The sequence below is a fragment of the Thermobia domestica genome, chromosome 2 (assembly GCF_964235325.1).
Source record: "Thermobia domestica chromosome 2, izTheDome1.hap1.1, whole genome shotgun sequence".
Classification (NCBI taxonomy): domain Eukaryota; kingdom Metazoa; phylum Arthropoda; class Insecta; order Zygentoma; family Lepismatidae; genus Thermobia; species Thermobia domestica.
Genome location: NC_137455.1, coordinates 17,172,441 through 17,188,542, shown reverse-complemented (window position 1 = coordinate 17,188,542; position 16,102 = coordinate 17,172,441). Strand labels below are relative to the sequence as shown.

The following is a 16,102-nucleotide window of genomic DNA, read 5'->3' as shown; positions in this document are numbered from 1 at the left end:
TGATGTAAGTAACATGTTATGCTTGTTTTCATTCATTAAACTGACTCAAATTATTGACAGAAGTACTGATGCTAAAATAACACACTGGAGGTATACACTAACTCAGATATGAATTCTCATGATAGTTCAGAAATTTTTTAGGAAGGTAACTTCTCTCGAAGACTACTGGAAATTTCACAATTAATTAGTTGTTAAGTTGAGTGGATAATTTTAATGAATTTTTTTTTCATTACAGGCAATCCAAGATGATTTGGCCATGGGGTTTTTCCCTTTCTTTGTATCAACGACTATAGGGACAACAGGGTGTGGTGCATTCGATAATTTGGAGGAAATTGGCCCAGTGTGTAAAGAGTTCGATATTTGGTTACATGTAGATGGAGCGTATGGAGGGAATTGCTTTGTTTGCCCTGAATTTAGGCCGCTGATGAAAGGTATCGAATACGCCAACTCTTTCAACGTTAACGCCAATAAATGGTTTCTAGTGGCCTATGATTTCAATGCAATGTGGGTGAAAGATCGAAAGAAGCTAATTGAAGCCTTTCTCGTGGATCCTCTGTACTTACGACATGAGAAATCTAGCAAGACCGTTGACTATCGCCACTGGGGTGTTCATTTGAGTAGAAGATTTCGGGCATTGAAATTCTGGTTCACTATAAGGATGTATGGCATTGAGGGTCTCCAGAACTATATTCGTCGCCACTGCCAGTTGGCAAAAAAGTTCGGAGAACTTGTCCGGAATGACAGTAGATTTGAACTGATAAATGAAGTGAAGGTAAGTTTCACACTTATGCACACATATTGAATTTCTATTAAGATTTCCAATCACGTTATTATAGGCACCATATCTCATGGAGAATTTATTGAAGGTGCGTTGTTTTAGTTTTACTTATGACCAGGGCCCGGATCTTGTTGACAAGTCAACTTTTTTCTCTTACGCATAGGACTAGGCAACTTCAAGTAAAAACGTTAGCCGTCAACTCAAGATTCTAAAAGTATATTGTTTTAGGGTCAACTTTTGGTTACTTTTTGCCGTCTTGAAGTTTCAGGTCATTTTTTAATATTTTAAGGTAACTTTCAGGTCACTTATGTTTTTTATGCTTCCTGATTATTGGGGTAGAAAACTGCATTCCTAAGAAGCTAATGAACACTAAGCTGTAGCTGGTTGAGTAGGGGTAGGGGTTGGTAGGTGGCCAAACAGATGATTTTAGATCATTGACCACAAAGGATGTGATCACGTGAATAACTAACAATGGATTAGAAGACGTACAAAGATTTTAAACGGAGTTTTTATCTATTATTCTCATGTATACAGTCTACACTTGCGAACTTCTATCCTTTAAGTGTGTTTCCTAGTTTCAATTCGGGAGTGAATTGATGCTTTCAGTACGTACAATGCCGTACAATGGACTGATCAATAGACTGCAACTAACTGAAACAAAACTTGAGAATGAGTCAGAAACTGTAATTAAAATCTAATAGATATTTAAAAATGACAATGTTTAACGAAATAAACGTTTTAAAAAACAAATTTTAAGGTCAATTTTAGGGTCATTTTAGTGGAATTTTAGTGTCATTTTATAGGTCACTTTTTAGAAAATTTTAGGTCAACAAGATCCGGGCCCTGCTTATGACATTCATACGAGGGGCAATCAAAATGTTCCCGGAATGCTGCTGTAGTTTTGGAATTTGTGATTCAGTCACAATGAAACTTGTACACTACAGTCCTTAAGTTGCCTAATTATGAAACTGACAAGTGAACAGGTCATAACAGGTAGTGCACCACTAGTGTAGCTAAACGGAGAAATGTGTAGTGATCAGAGGGTGGAATATCACAGATCGAGTAATGCTCAAACATGAAGTTCATGTGCAAATTGAGGAAAATCTGATTCAGAGAGCTTGATAAACAGTTTAGCACCATCGGATGCTTGGCTTTTCCCAAAGCTAAAAATGGACCTTTTCCATTTCGCTAACGTAGAAATGAACAAAACCAACGTGACGCCTGAACTTCGGAAGATACCAAAAGATGCCTTTCGTCGCCGTTTCCATCAATTTCAGGAGCGGTAGAACACGTGTGTGTGTGTGTGTTCCAAAGGTTCCAACTTTGAAGGTGATTCATTAAATGTGTTGTATATTGTGGTAATAAAGATCTACAACAGAATTCCGGCAGTGGCGGATCCAGGGGGGGCGATCGGGGCGATTGCCCCCCTCAGAAGAGAAAACTTTCTTATTTTATATATATAAATAAAACCCATCCCAGAGTTTAAAGCTCTTAAAACTAGCTCTAAGAAGCAGTATGACAACCCGCCGCCCCCCCAGAAGTCGGTCCTGGATCCGCCCCCCGAATTCCGAAATCTTTTTGACTGCTCCTCGTATTTCCTCTTTAATTACTATTCTAATAATGTGTATAGTGTTCTCTTAAACTTTTTATTGCCTACAAAGTTATTGTAAAAAGTCTTCATTTAAGATTACGACGTAAAATTAAACTCGAACTAAAATAATCTGGACAAGAGACCCCAATATTGTTGCCAGATTTTAGAGACAGAGAGAGAACAAATATATTAAGATATTAATGAGGATAGTAACATATGCGAAATTCAGGATTTACAGTACATAATTATAACAAACGTATACTGTTGCATTTAGTAACGTAAAATAATTCTAATTGGAAACATGGGTAATTCCATTAAACTGAACAAAAGCCTCGTTGACACCCACTAAATGGTTCAGAAAGCTACGGGAAATCTGCTCCTTCTTATTTTCAAGTCTTCAGATGATTGAAGTTGTTTAAAAATCACTGGGTAGAGATGGAGGATGACTCCAGCTCTGGACGGCCGTCAACCAGCAAAAGTAACGAAAATTTGTCTCGTGATCGTGATCTTTTCAGTGCCGATCGTCGAGTGAATGTTCGTATGATAGCAGAGACTCTCAGTATTCCAAAAATCACTGTCTACGATATTGTTTTGGACAATTTGCGGGCACGGAAACTTTGTGTTAAATTGGTCTCCAGATTGTTGACTGACGATGACAAGAGCAAGTGGGGAGACTTTTGGGACGTGTGAAGATTTTTTGGACAATGTCTTTACTGTGACGAAATATGGTCATTCGAGTACGAGCCAGAGACAAAACGTCAGAGTACTGAATGGCAGACCTCGGAGGGTCCTCGTTCCAAGAATGAGCAAATCAAAAGTGTAAACTATATTTATTGCTTTCTCCGACGCCGAAGGTGTACTCCACAAAGAATTAGTATGCTAAAGGCAGACAGTCAACTCTATCTATCTGTACTATGCGGAAGTGCTCAACAGATTAAGGAAAAGGGTCGTCCGTACTTGAACGGAGATAGCCATTACCTGAATGTTGTACCACGACAACACTCCCAGCCACATTGATCGGTGCGTCCAGGATTTCCTGGTCAAACACAGCTTGTCAACGTTGCCCCAGATCTCCTACAGTCCTGACGTAGCTTCGGTAGACTTCTTTTTGGTTCCGAGGAGCAAGAATATTCTCAAAGTAATGCGTTTTGGAACTATTGAAGCGATCAAACTGTCATGATGACGGCTCTAAACTCGATTCCTGTCCAAACCTTCCAGGATGCATACTGTGGACGGAAAAGTCGCTGACAAAAGTGTGTGGATACGCAAGAGGAGTAATTAAAAAAAAAGTTTATAACGACATTTTGGAGATTTCGTTTTCACGAATTTAATTGTAATGACAAACCCTGTTTCAAGATTTAAAGTTTTGCGGTCCGTAACTTAAAAAAAGGAGAGAACAAATTTGAAGTAATTACGAATCATTGATGTAAACTTACAAAAGACAGATTGTATTACTTTTCCGCAGACAAAAACTGTTTTCTTGTAACTATGAATCACTACATAGTAATACATTATACAAAAATATTTTCTGATTAGTTACTTACTTTAATTGCAATTTATATAAGTGTATTCCTGTACGTTTAATTATGATATTTTCATTTGCAGTTTGGCCTCGTTGCTTTTCGGCTGAAAGATTCTGACGATATTAACAAGGTGCTGCTTTCGAATATAAATGCGTCAGGAAAGATGCACATGGTTCCAGCTAGTGCTCATGGGAAATATTATATCAGATTTTGTGTTAATTCAGAACATGCTACAGAGATGGATATCGGTAAAATTAATTTACATTACCTTATTTTTTATTATAAAAATAGATTCAAAACACAGATATGCATTAAACAAAATTTAATGGGAATTTGTATTTTATATGCAGGACGTTTGTATTGTAAAGTTCTATTGTGCTTGTGCAGGTATAGGCAGAGCAAATTACAGTGCGGAATCGTTTTATCCCGGTACCACATTTTATTACAAAAGTCCATTATAATACAAAATAGATACACGTTCTCTAATGTTTGTAAAATAGGTGTTACTTCGACCTGACGGTCTAGGAAAGGATTCCTCACAGAGGAGGGGCAAGACACATAATGCTCCACTGCAAGCCAGGAGGGTGTTGTGGTAAGGAATCTCCGAATGCTCCATTGCAAGCTAGGAGGGTGTTGTGGTAAGGAATCTCCCAATGCTCCATTGCAAGCTAGGAGGGTGTTTTGATAAGGAATGTCCCAATGCTCCATTGCAAGCCAGGAGGGTGTTGTGGTAAGGAATCTCCCAATGCCCCATTGCAAGCTAGGAGGGTGTTGTGGTAAGGAATGTCCCAATGCTCCATTGCAAGCTAGGAGGGTGTTGTGGTAAGGAATCTCCCAATGCTCCATTGCAAGCTAGGAGGGTGTTGTGGTAAGGAATGTCCCAATGCTCCATTGCAAGCTAGGAGGGTGTTGTGGTAAGGAATCTCCCAATACTCCATTGCAAGCTAGGAGGGTGTTTTGATAAGGAATGTCCCAATGCTCCATTGCAAGCCAGGAGGGTGTTGTGGTAAGGAATGTCCCAATGCTCCATTGCAAGCTACGAGGGTGTTTTGATAAGGAATGTCCCAATGCTCCAATTGCAAGCTAGGAGGGTGTTTTGATAAGGAATGTCCCAATGCTCCATTGCAAGCTAGGAGGATGTTGTGGTAAGGAATCTCCCAATGCTCAATTGCAAGCCAGGAGGGTGTTTTGATAAGGAATGTCCCAATGCTCCATTGCAAGCTAGGGAGGTGTTTTGATAAGGAATCTCCCAATGCTCCATTGGAAGCTAGGAGGGTGTTTTGATAAGGAATGTCCCAATGCTCTATTGCAAGCTAGGAGGGTGTTGTGGTAAGGAATCTCCCAATGCTCCATTGCAAGCTAGGAGGGTGTTGTGGTAAGGAATGTCCCAATGCTCCATTGCAAGCCAGGAGGGTGTTTTGATAAGGAATGTCCCAATGCTCCATTGCAAGCTAGAAGGGTGTTGTGGTAAGGAATGTCCTAATGCTCCATTGCAAGCTAGGAGGGTGTTGTGGTAAGGAATCTCCCAATGCTCCATTGCAAGCTAGGAGGGTGTTTTGATAAGGAATGTCCCAATGCTCCATTGCAAGCCAGGAGGGTGTTTTGATAAGGAATCTCCCAATGCTCCATTGCAAGCCAGGAGGGTGTTTTGATAAGGAATCCCAATGCTCCATTGCAAGCTAGGAGGGTGTTTTGATAAGGAATGTCCCAATGTTCCATTGCAAGCTAGGGAGGTGTTTTGATAAGGAATCTCCCAATGCTCCATTGGAAGCTAGGAGGGTGTTTTGATAAGGAATGTCCCAATGCTCTATTGCAAGCTAGGAGGGTGTTGTGGTAAGGAATCTCCCAATGCTCCATTGCAAGCTAGGAGGGTGTTTTGATAAGGAATGTCCCAATGCTCCATTGCAAGCCAGGAGGGTGTTTTGATAAGGAATGTCCCAATGCTCCATTGCAAGCCAGGAGGGTGTTGTGGTAAGGAATGTCCCAATGCTCCATTGCAAGCTACGAGGGTGTTTTGATAAGGAATGTCCCAATGCTCCAATTGCAAGCTAGGAGGGTGTTTTGATAAGGAATGTCCCAATGCTCCATTGCAAGCTAGGAGGATGTTGTGGTAAGGAATCTCCCAATGCTCCATTGCAAGCCAGGAGGGTGTTTTGATAAGGAATGTCCCAATGCTCCATTGCAAGCTAGGGAGGTGTTTTGATAAGGAATCTCCCAATGCTCTATTGCAAGCTAGGAGGGTGTTGTGGTAAGGAATCTCCCAATGCTCTCTTGCAAGCTAGGAGGGTGTTTTGATAAGGAATGTCCCAATGCTCCATTGCAAGCCAGGAGGGTGTTTTGATAAGGAATCTCCCAATGCTCCATTGCAAGCCAGGAGGGTGTTTTGATAAGGAATGTCCCAATGCTCCATTGCAAGCTAGGAGGGTGTTTTGATAAGGAATGTCCCAATGTTCCATTGCAAGCTAGGGAGGTGTTTTGATAAGGAATCTCCCAATGCTCCATTGGAAGCTAGGAGGGTGTTTTGATAAGGAATGTCCCAATGCTCTATTGCAAGCTAGGAGGGTGTTGTGGTAAGGAATCTCCCAATGCTCCATTGCAAGCTAGGAGGGTGTTTTGATAAGGAATGTCCCAATGCTCCATTGCAAGCCAGGAGGGTGTTTTGATAAGGAATGTCCCAATGCTCCATTGCAAGCCAGGAGGGTGTTGTGGTAAGCAATCTCCCAATGCTCCATTGCAAGCTAGGAGGATGTTTTGACAAGGAATGTCCCAATGCTCCATTGCAAGCTAGGAGGGTGTTGTGGTAAGGAATCTCCCAATGCTCCATTGCAAGCCAGGAGGGTGTTGTGGTTAGGAATCTCCCAATGCTCCATTGCAAGCTAGGAGGGTGTTGTGGTAAGGAATCTCTCAATGCTCCATTGCAAGCCAGGAGGGTGTTGTGGTTAGGAATCTTCCAATGCTCCATTGCAAGCCAGGAGGGTGTTTTGATAAGGAATGTCCCAATACTCCACTGCTAGCAGAGGGAGAGAGGTAAAGGTCCCCATAAGACTCCATTGCAAACCAGGAGGGAAAGGAGGATTAGAGCTCCACTGCGTGCAAAAGGCTTGGGTTTAGGTACTTCCAAAGCTCTACTGGAAGCTGAGGAAGGGTATTTGACCAGTCGATTACTGATGCTTGTCGTTGAAATCCTGACGGCTATATAGCTGCTCCAGGTGAGGCGGTTTCGCTGTTTTTTCTTTTGTCGTCACATGAATAGTGGCATCGTAGTTGTTTACGTCGTCTGCAGCTATAGTATTCCATACTAAGATGCACATGGTTGGTGTTTGTAAATATGAGCACATGTCGGTTGTTTGTAAACACAATCATACGTGATATTGGAATATACAATCTATGGAAAAATAGCGCCACCAAATTCCGGATGGTGATTCTTTGTCAAACGAAATTTTAAAAAGCTGTAATAAAGATGGCTCGAAAAACGTCTGCTTTCAGAGCTACTAACCGTTGAAAATATTAAAAATCCAGATTTTAAACACCCAGGGGCGGATCCAGGATGGACTCCTGGGGGTGAGCTTATCTCTCAGCAGGCTCTTGCAGCACTGGTACCTGTGTCGCTGAGTGGGTGGGGGCAGGCCCGTACCTAGCCCAAAAATATAAGGGGAGGGCGATAGAAGTTAGGGGTGGGGCCGATCCAACCATATAGTTTGCAAGCCTACCTTGGAAATTTTAGGGGGGCAGTAAATATTTAAGGGGCTCGCACCCTAGACCCACGTGGATACGGATGTAGATGAGGTGGATAGAGCGACCATCGTCCTCCTTCTGGCTTGGGCTATGAAAATACTCTAGATTTAACCCCTTCAGTGCGTAATTTTCAGATGCGAACCGCTGTAAAAAAAAAAGTAGTTTTATTTTATAACTTTGGAATTTGTTACCTTTTAATAACTTTTGAACCTCTCAAGATATCACAATGAAATTTTCGGCATTGTGATCTTTGTTGCTTCTAATTAGCTACTATAACTTGTCATTGTCGTATTTATGGTTATCATCATCATCATCATCTGGTTAGGTTACACAAAATTTGGGAATGCCTCAACAGATCAAGCCCAATTTTTCTGTATGGTCTCTTGGAGTTCCTAGGTGAGCGCAAACTCGCTAAATATTGTAGGGAATAACATTACTCATACTATGGGCAAGTATATTCGCCATACGCAATACAAAATAGCCAAAGCAAAATTAAAGCGTATATATACGCCATCCGCACAGCAGGTGCGTTTTGAAGACACGAGTTAACTTGCCACCCACACTGAAGGGGTTAAAACTATGGAAACTATCGCACGGGGTTTAAGGAATCACCCAGGAATTACTATGCATTCTTTCTAAATATCCATGTCTCAGGATCCTTCGATAACGGAGTAATGAGTTGTATAAAGGAAATCGGGGTATGCGGACATGCTTTTAAATACCAATTCAGAATTAATTAAACTATTCAAATATATGCTACTTTAAAAATCATTTCATTTCTCTGTCACTAATAAAAATGAACAATATAACTTTTTCCCTTTCACGTAGCAGTATATATTATTTTCTAGAGTTATGCAACTACGCACAACATACTTTATCTTCGAAAGAAAGTTTTCGGGAATAAAGCAGAAGCAAATTTCGATATTACAATATCATTTAGTGCTATTTTTAAGTTCTTAGTAAATAACTTGCACCTGTTTAAAAATAAGAACTATAAAAAATACGTGATACCTTTGAGTTCAACAAGTGAACAGCACTGTTCAGACTGAGTTAATGAGTATACATGAACGGATACGTAAAGGAAAAAAACAAAACAAACAGCTGGACTGGTAAGGTTGAATTCAGGTCTTTACATTACTCTCCCTGAAGCTACTCCAATATACTGTACCTAGTTGTTCAATTACTATTTTATGGCATTGCTACGTACACATGAATACTTTTAAAAAGTGTACCTTACCTACGAGTAAATAACCCTTCCTGTCTGTAAAATTTAAGGTATTTCTCTTCGTATAAATACGTTGAGTGCTCACCTATCTAATATTTAATTGCTTCACCTTTTTTGCTCAGAGGACGGCCTGAACATGGCGTGGCATGATTTCTATGTTGCTAATAAGATATATGAGTATTCCTGATGGCATCCCACAATGAGCCCACAAATGTCGGTGCAGAAGTTATGGTGCGAAGAGCTCCTTCCATAACATCCCATTAATGTTCTATGGAATTCATATTCGTTGCGTTTGGGGGCCAATTCATATGCTACAGCTCATAGAATGTTTCTTATGCCAAATAAGTACAGTTCTGGCTTGGTGCCACCGTGCATTATCATCCTGGAAGATGCCGTCTTCGTGTGGCTAGAATTGTAGGGTATACGTTTTGAACGTGTTTTTCTGTTTTGTTATTGTCGCAACTTAACGGATTGAGAAGCGTGGCCATAGATTTTCTCATGTAGGTTGTATTGACATTTTGACCAGTTGCCCGCTAGCACAGGGTTATGGAAGAGAGTTTAGATTTGTTCTATCTTCTTTTATTTAACACTAGCTTTCATACAATATGCTACTTGACCCCCGGTTCCATTTGCAAATTTTGAGTTGGACCCCGCCTGGGACCCTGCGAGTGCCCCAGGGACACAATTTTTTCATTCAAAAGGTGCTGGGCTCCCCACACTAACTTAATATGTACTCGCTGAGTTTCCTTACCCGACCGTTCGCGAAAAATCTGACCCGGAATCCGAGTTTCTAATGTATAGTATGGAGCTCAATTTCTAACTTTTCACGCTCTTATATTCGCAACCAGGGGTGGACTGGCCATAATCAAGTACCGGCCCGATGGCCGCTGCGCCCTCCTCACATCAGTGCCTTTGCGCCTTCCTCGGGAGGGACTAAGACCCGTCTTAGCCTCGGGAAGGCACACAGTTTCCTCTCTGAACACATAAAAAAAACTACATAATTATTTTATAAATTCGCTAGCCTTTGGCCAACTAGGGCCCCACCCCAGACCCTGGTATTTGCTCGGACTGCGGCCTCGCTCTTTCTGTTTTCGGCGTGGGAATGCTATTAATGATATTAGATTTACCCCTAAATATATATATATATATATATATATTTGACTCTAATATCGGTCATTTTGGACGATTTTTACATATAACCCTTACCAACCCCACGCTCCGCCCCAAATCCCAGTATTTGCTCGGACTGCGGCTTCGCTCTTTCTGTCTTTGGCTTTGGGAATGTCATTATAATGATCTTAGGGACCCTGAAATTTATAGATTTGACTCTAATATTGGTCATTTTGGATGATTTTTATATATCAACCCTCCCACCCTCACTGCTCCGCCCCCAGATCCAGTCTTTACTCGGCCTACGGCCATGCCCTTTCTGTTTTAGGCTTTGGTGGTACCATTAATGATCTCAGCGACTTCGAAATATATTGATTTGACTCTAATCTCGGTCACTTTGGATCATTTTTACATGTCTCTCCCTCCCACTCCCGCCGTTAGGGGCGCTAGTGGTGTTATATACTAAGGCTCTTTTATGTCACACTATAACCTATATGTTTCCAATATTTCGTTAAAATTATTTTTCTCGTTCTTACGTTATACCATTAAAACCATTCTTACTGTTATAACCCTAATTTAAATAGCATTGGGTTCAAGTTTCCACCCCCTCCCCCTCTGCAAAGGGAAGGGTTGGGGCTAACCCAGACAGTGTTGATTACCTGGTTCCAAAGAATATTTATGCCAAGTTTGCTCAAAATCGGTTGAACCGTCTAGGAGGAGATGTGGAACATACTCATACATACATACAAACATACTATTATTTTTTATAATATAGTAGATATACAGTATTATTTTACGTATATATGCACATTGAAAAAGTATACATATACAAAATTATATGATGCACAAATACATAATGTATATAGAATATACACTTACAATCAAAACAGCAATTGCCAAAGAAGTTAACCAAGCTTGAGATTTTTCTGTCATGATGGACACGACCCTAGATGTCTCCTCATATGACCAGTGCTCCATAGTGCTTCGGTATGTGTACAATGGATTTGTTCAGGAAAGAGTTATTGCCCTCAAACATGTGATTTCAACAATAGGAGAGAACCTCTTTCAAACCCTCGAACAGTATTTGGCTGAAGTAAAAATACCTATCGAAAAATGTGTGGCAGACGCTTTTGATGGAGCGTCAAATATGAGCGGACTATATAAAGGTGTGACAGCAAAGCTGAAAGAGATCAATCCGAAACACATTCACATATAGTGCCATTTACATGTGTTGAACTTGGTGATAACTGACATCGTCCAGAGTTTGTGTGTTTGTATATCTTTCTTTGGGCTTCTCCAGGAAATTCAGATATTTTTGAAAGAATCCCAGAAACAACTTGAGGTGTACTTGGAACAAAACCCAAGCGTCCGTCTTAAGGCTATTGGGATAACTCGGTGGAGAAGTAAAAGCAACGCTGCTGTAAAAATATTTGGACACTTTCATTACTGGGCACCCGACTCAAAGGATGTCAGACCAAGAAAATCAAAACCAGTATATGTGGAACTCGTAGCATCTTTAAGTGTGATTGGCAACTCGCAAGAATTCAATTCCAAAGTCAGACATGATGCAATGTCTCTCATTCAAAAGTTGTGCTCCTTTGAGACTACTATTGTGGCTATGATGTTTTTATTGATTTTTCAGCATACCACACCTTATCAGACTACTTGCAAACAAAAAACTAAAACTATGTCCAAGCATGACATCCTCAACTCAAAAGGGATCAGTTTGACAAAGTCTACAAAGCAGCAGAACACTTTGCAACAGAAATGTCAAATAGTATTGAAGGACTCATTACAGATGTTCCTAGTCTAGAACAAGTTACTATAGAAACAGAATTGCCTGAGGTAAGATGTAGAAAAAGAAAGAAAATGGCAGGGGAATCAGCTTCTGATGAAGTAATTGAAGACAGTAGAAATAAATACAGATTTGAAGTAACCGTTTTCAACTGTGTTCTAGAACAAATTTCTAACAGCATACAGGAACGATTTGCTGAAAATCAAAGCTTATACTTAGATTTAGAGTGTTTTGATCCTAAGAAGTTCAAGAGTTTAAGTCTGGCTTCGTTGTCACTGGAAAGAATCACTGAATTAATTCCTGATTGTGAAGAGGGAAAACTTAAAGATGACTTTCTTTCGTTTTCATCAATGTGGGAAGAGTTTTCAAAATCCCTTTATGAGAACCAAGAAAAGAATCAAGAAGCTGTTGAGGTTCGTACGATTGAAGATTTGATTGAAGAGGACAAGTTTTCTGAAGATTTCATGGAGGATGAGGAGGAATATTTGGGACCGACTGACGATATTGTGGATTTAAGGTCTATAAAATGTGATGGAGTGAAGTGCATTCTTGCTTTAAGTGCGCCTTCGATGTGACTCTGCAGTACAATATGTACTCAAAACTCTACACAGAATTATTCAAAGTTTATAGTATCTCCTTACATTACCGGCAACACAAGTGTCCTGTGAGCGAGCATTTTCAAAGCTCAGATACATAAAAACAAGACTCCGTTCAAGATTTTACAGATGAACATCTGGAATCATTGTTCTCAGTGTGCGAATTAGATAAAGCTCCTTCAAGCTTAAAGCAGTGACTTTACTTTCATTTTCCAGTTTTGTTTTTGAATTTCTTTTTTTGATAGGTAGGTATATAATTCTAAATTTACTTTTGTTAATTTGTAGTAAATGTTTCATGTATACTTTTTATCAACGGTTTTAAAAATAGATGAAAAATAAGTTAATGTTATGATGAACATAGCTTTAAAAGGACAAAAGTATGAAAAATAGCATTAGCCCCAAACTTAACTCAAATCTTCAGTTATAATTAGGCTGTTAACAAATGTAGCCGAAGAATTTAAACAACTGCTGTGATTTTTGTAGTCTCAGTTAAAGTGTGCAGATTTATATAGGCCTAATATATTTAGTACTCAAAGTCTCTTCGTTTACGAAAATATTGAATTTGTATAATTCTATCGTGATTAACTGCAATAGTTACTTAATCTTTTGTTGTTTTTTGTGTACTACCAGGGGAAGCCTCCGGCGCTTCCTTTTATTAGGAGGGGGTATTCCACACAAGCGAAAGCCTCGGATGGACGGCGCCCTCCCAGTATGTGACCGCGCCCTTTTTACATAGCCAGTCCACCCCTGTTCGCAACAGTTGCGATCGAGGATGTATCCCTTTTCGTGTTATGTTCTTTTGGGACAAGGTATCCAACGACCATAGTCTCGACTCAAAGTCAGAGTTACACTTGAATAGGTTCCCTCGTCAGTGTAGATGCTTATGAGAAGACTGGAGTTGGCAGAGAGTATAACAGCGGAGAAAACAAAACTCTTATAAGTTAACAAAATGGTAGTGACACATTTAATAATAAGTTTAATTTATACAGTAGAAAAATATACGTAGAAAACTACCAATCAGAGTAGCACCGAAGCACCAAATGCAGAAGTGCCACGATCCTTATCTCTCTTTTTCTACTTAAACTTTAAAAGAAATCTCTAATGCTGAACTCAGAAACAACTTATCAGAAAATAGAAATTCTTTTATGTCTGCAAAGTAACTGAACTCTTAGTAGTACTGAAAGGAAATCTTTATATTAAAGCGGTGTCTGTGAACAAAAAACTTCAGATCCAAATTGAAAGTGACTATGTTTGTGACTCTTAATCTCTTGAACCAAACGACCAAACTCGATAAAATTTTCAACATAGATGACGTTCGTACCTGGGATGGATTTTACCATTTCACTTTGACGGAATAACGTAGGGAATGGGGAGAAATGGGAGATATACAAAAATCAATAAATATAGAAATAAAAGTAACCATGTTCCTGAGTTAATAACTCTTGAACTACCCTATCGATCTCAATCAAATTTTCAATATAGATGAAGTTCGAACCTGTAAAGTTATTTTATTATTCCATTTTGATGGTAGAACTTAGTGGAAGGGAGGGGAGGAGGGTAAATATATAAAAATAAATAAAATTTAATAATAACTCTTGAACCACTCCACCGATCTTGATCAAACTTTCAACATAGATAAGGTTCGGACCTGGGATGTTTTCATCATTTTACTTTGACGGCACAATGTAGGGGAGGGGAAGGGGTACATATATATGGGAATATATATTTAGGGTAGGGGAATATATATTTAGTTCGTTCAATAATGATTGGCACTCCCCCTGTAACTGGTGCCAAGTACAGTTTGAAATGTTTGTTGATGTATGCATTAAGATAGACTATAGTACTATCAAACCCCACTAAATGGTTTTGTTTCTTTCGTAGGTAGCACATTGTAGCAGCAGTTGTTCCAACTTGCCAGGACGCTGGTGGACAGCGAAAAGACAGCATGGAAGCAGACACTCATGGGCAACGGTGGACAGTGTGGTTTCTCTGGAGGGAAGGAGTGAATACTTCATATATCCACAACAGATTATTAGCCGTATGTGGGGACACAGCACCAAGTCGGAGATCCGTGTTTCGTTGGGTATCCAAATTCAAAGAAGGCAAAGACAGTGCTGCAAACACAAAAGCACTGGGTGTCCTGCAACTGCACGCAAAACAAGCAATGCCGCGCGAGTGAATGATTTGATAATGGAGCACAGGAGAATCACATTTGATGAACTAGAGAAAGAAACAGGTCTATCACGGGGTTCCCTCTACACTATCATTCATGAGGATTTGAAGCTGCACAAGCTGTGTGCACAATGGGTGCCTCATGACCTCACCGTTGCGCAGAAACAAAAGCGTGTAGAGATTTGCCAGCAGTTGATGCAACAGTACAGTGAAAATCCGACCGAGTTCTTTGAGCGTCTGGTTACCGTCGACGAAACTTGGTTCCTCTACGAAACTCCAGAAAAGAAACGTCAGTCCATGGAATGGAGGCATACTGGAAGCCCTCGTCACAAGAAGGCACGGATGGGACCATTCGTGCGGAAACAAATGGCGACCGTTTTCTGGGATGAGGAAGGAATACTGCTGGTGGAATGGCTCCCTCCCAATACGTTCATCGATAGTGAGAGCTACTGCAGTTCACTGCATAGACTCCGCAGACGCATCCAACAACGCCGACAAGGAAAATGGGGCCGTGGCGTTCTTCAGTCGCCAGACAATTGCCACAGTTCATGAACTAAGGTTTAGTATACTGCCGCATCCTCCATATTCGCTGGAGCTGGCTCCTAGTGACTATGCTTTATTCGACACAATACAAAAGAACTCCACGCATTTGTCCGCCAGTGGCAGAGAGATACCCCCAAAGAATGGTTTGCTACACAAATAAGGAAGCTTTCAGAACGGTGGCAAAGGTGCGTAGACTTTGCCGGGAATACCTCTAAAACAAACTGTAATCGATTGTTCAATAAATGGTTTCTGTGAAAACAAATTAATTGTAGTGCCAATCATTTCTGAACGCCCCAAGTATATATATATAAGTGACTGTCTTTGTGACTTCATCACGCTTAAACCACCGAACCGATCTTAATCAAATTACCAACATAGATGAGATTCGGACCTAGGGTGGTTTTTATCATATCCCTTTGGCGGTAGAACTTAGGGGAGGAGGAGAGGAGGGGAGAGATATATAAAAATAAATAGAACTTGATAACTCTTGAACTACCTGGACGATCTTGATCAAATTTTCAACATAAATGACGTTCGAGCCTCGAAAGTTTTTTTTAAATATTTTCATTTTGACGGTAGAATCTAGGGGAGGGGAAGGGGAGATTAATATATAAAAATAAATAGAACTTAACTCTTGAACCAACCAACATATCTCGATCAAATTTTCAACATACATGACATTCGGGTCTGTTATAATTTTTATCATTTAACTGATCTGGATCAAATTTTCAACATACATGACATTCGGGCCTGGGATATTTTTTATCATTTAACTTTGACGATGCAACTAGGGGTGGGGGAGGAGGAGATGATCAAATTTTCAACCATATCTAACCGATCTTGATCAAATTTTCATCAACCTAGATGAACTTCGAATCTGAGATTTTTTTTTTTTGTCATATAACTTTGACGTGCAACTTAAGGAAGCTGAAGAGACATTTGAAAGTGATAAAAAAATGATCGATATTAGTGTCGAATCTAGAGTGTTTGGGGTCGCTGAGATGAACAATGATACTTCCGATGCTGTGCCCCGC

At 40.2% G+C, this 16,102-nt stretch overlaps 1 protein-coding gene across 1 annotated transcript in view; it reads left to right on the top strand.

Moving 5' to 3' along the window:
• Nucleotides 1-16,102, top strand: part of LOC145670792 (aromatic-L-amino-acid decarboxylase-like) — a 101,887-nt gene that overhangs the window by 45,321 nt on the left and 40,464 nt on the right. Inside the window, exons 6-7 of the mRNA XM_081739537.1 lie at nucleotides 236-772; nucleotides 3,975-4,140. Of these exons, the coding sequence (XP_081595663.1) occupies nucleotides 236-772; nucleotides 3,975-4,140 (703 nt within the window). The remainder of the gene's footprint in view (nucleotides 1-235; nucleotides 773-3,974; nucleotides 4,141-16,102) is intronic.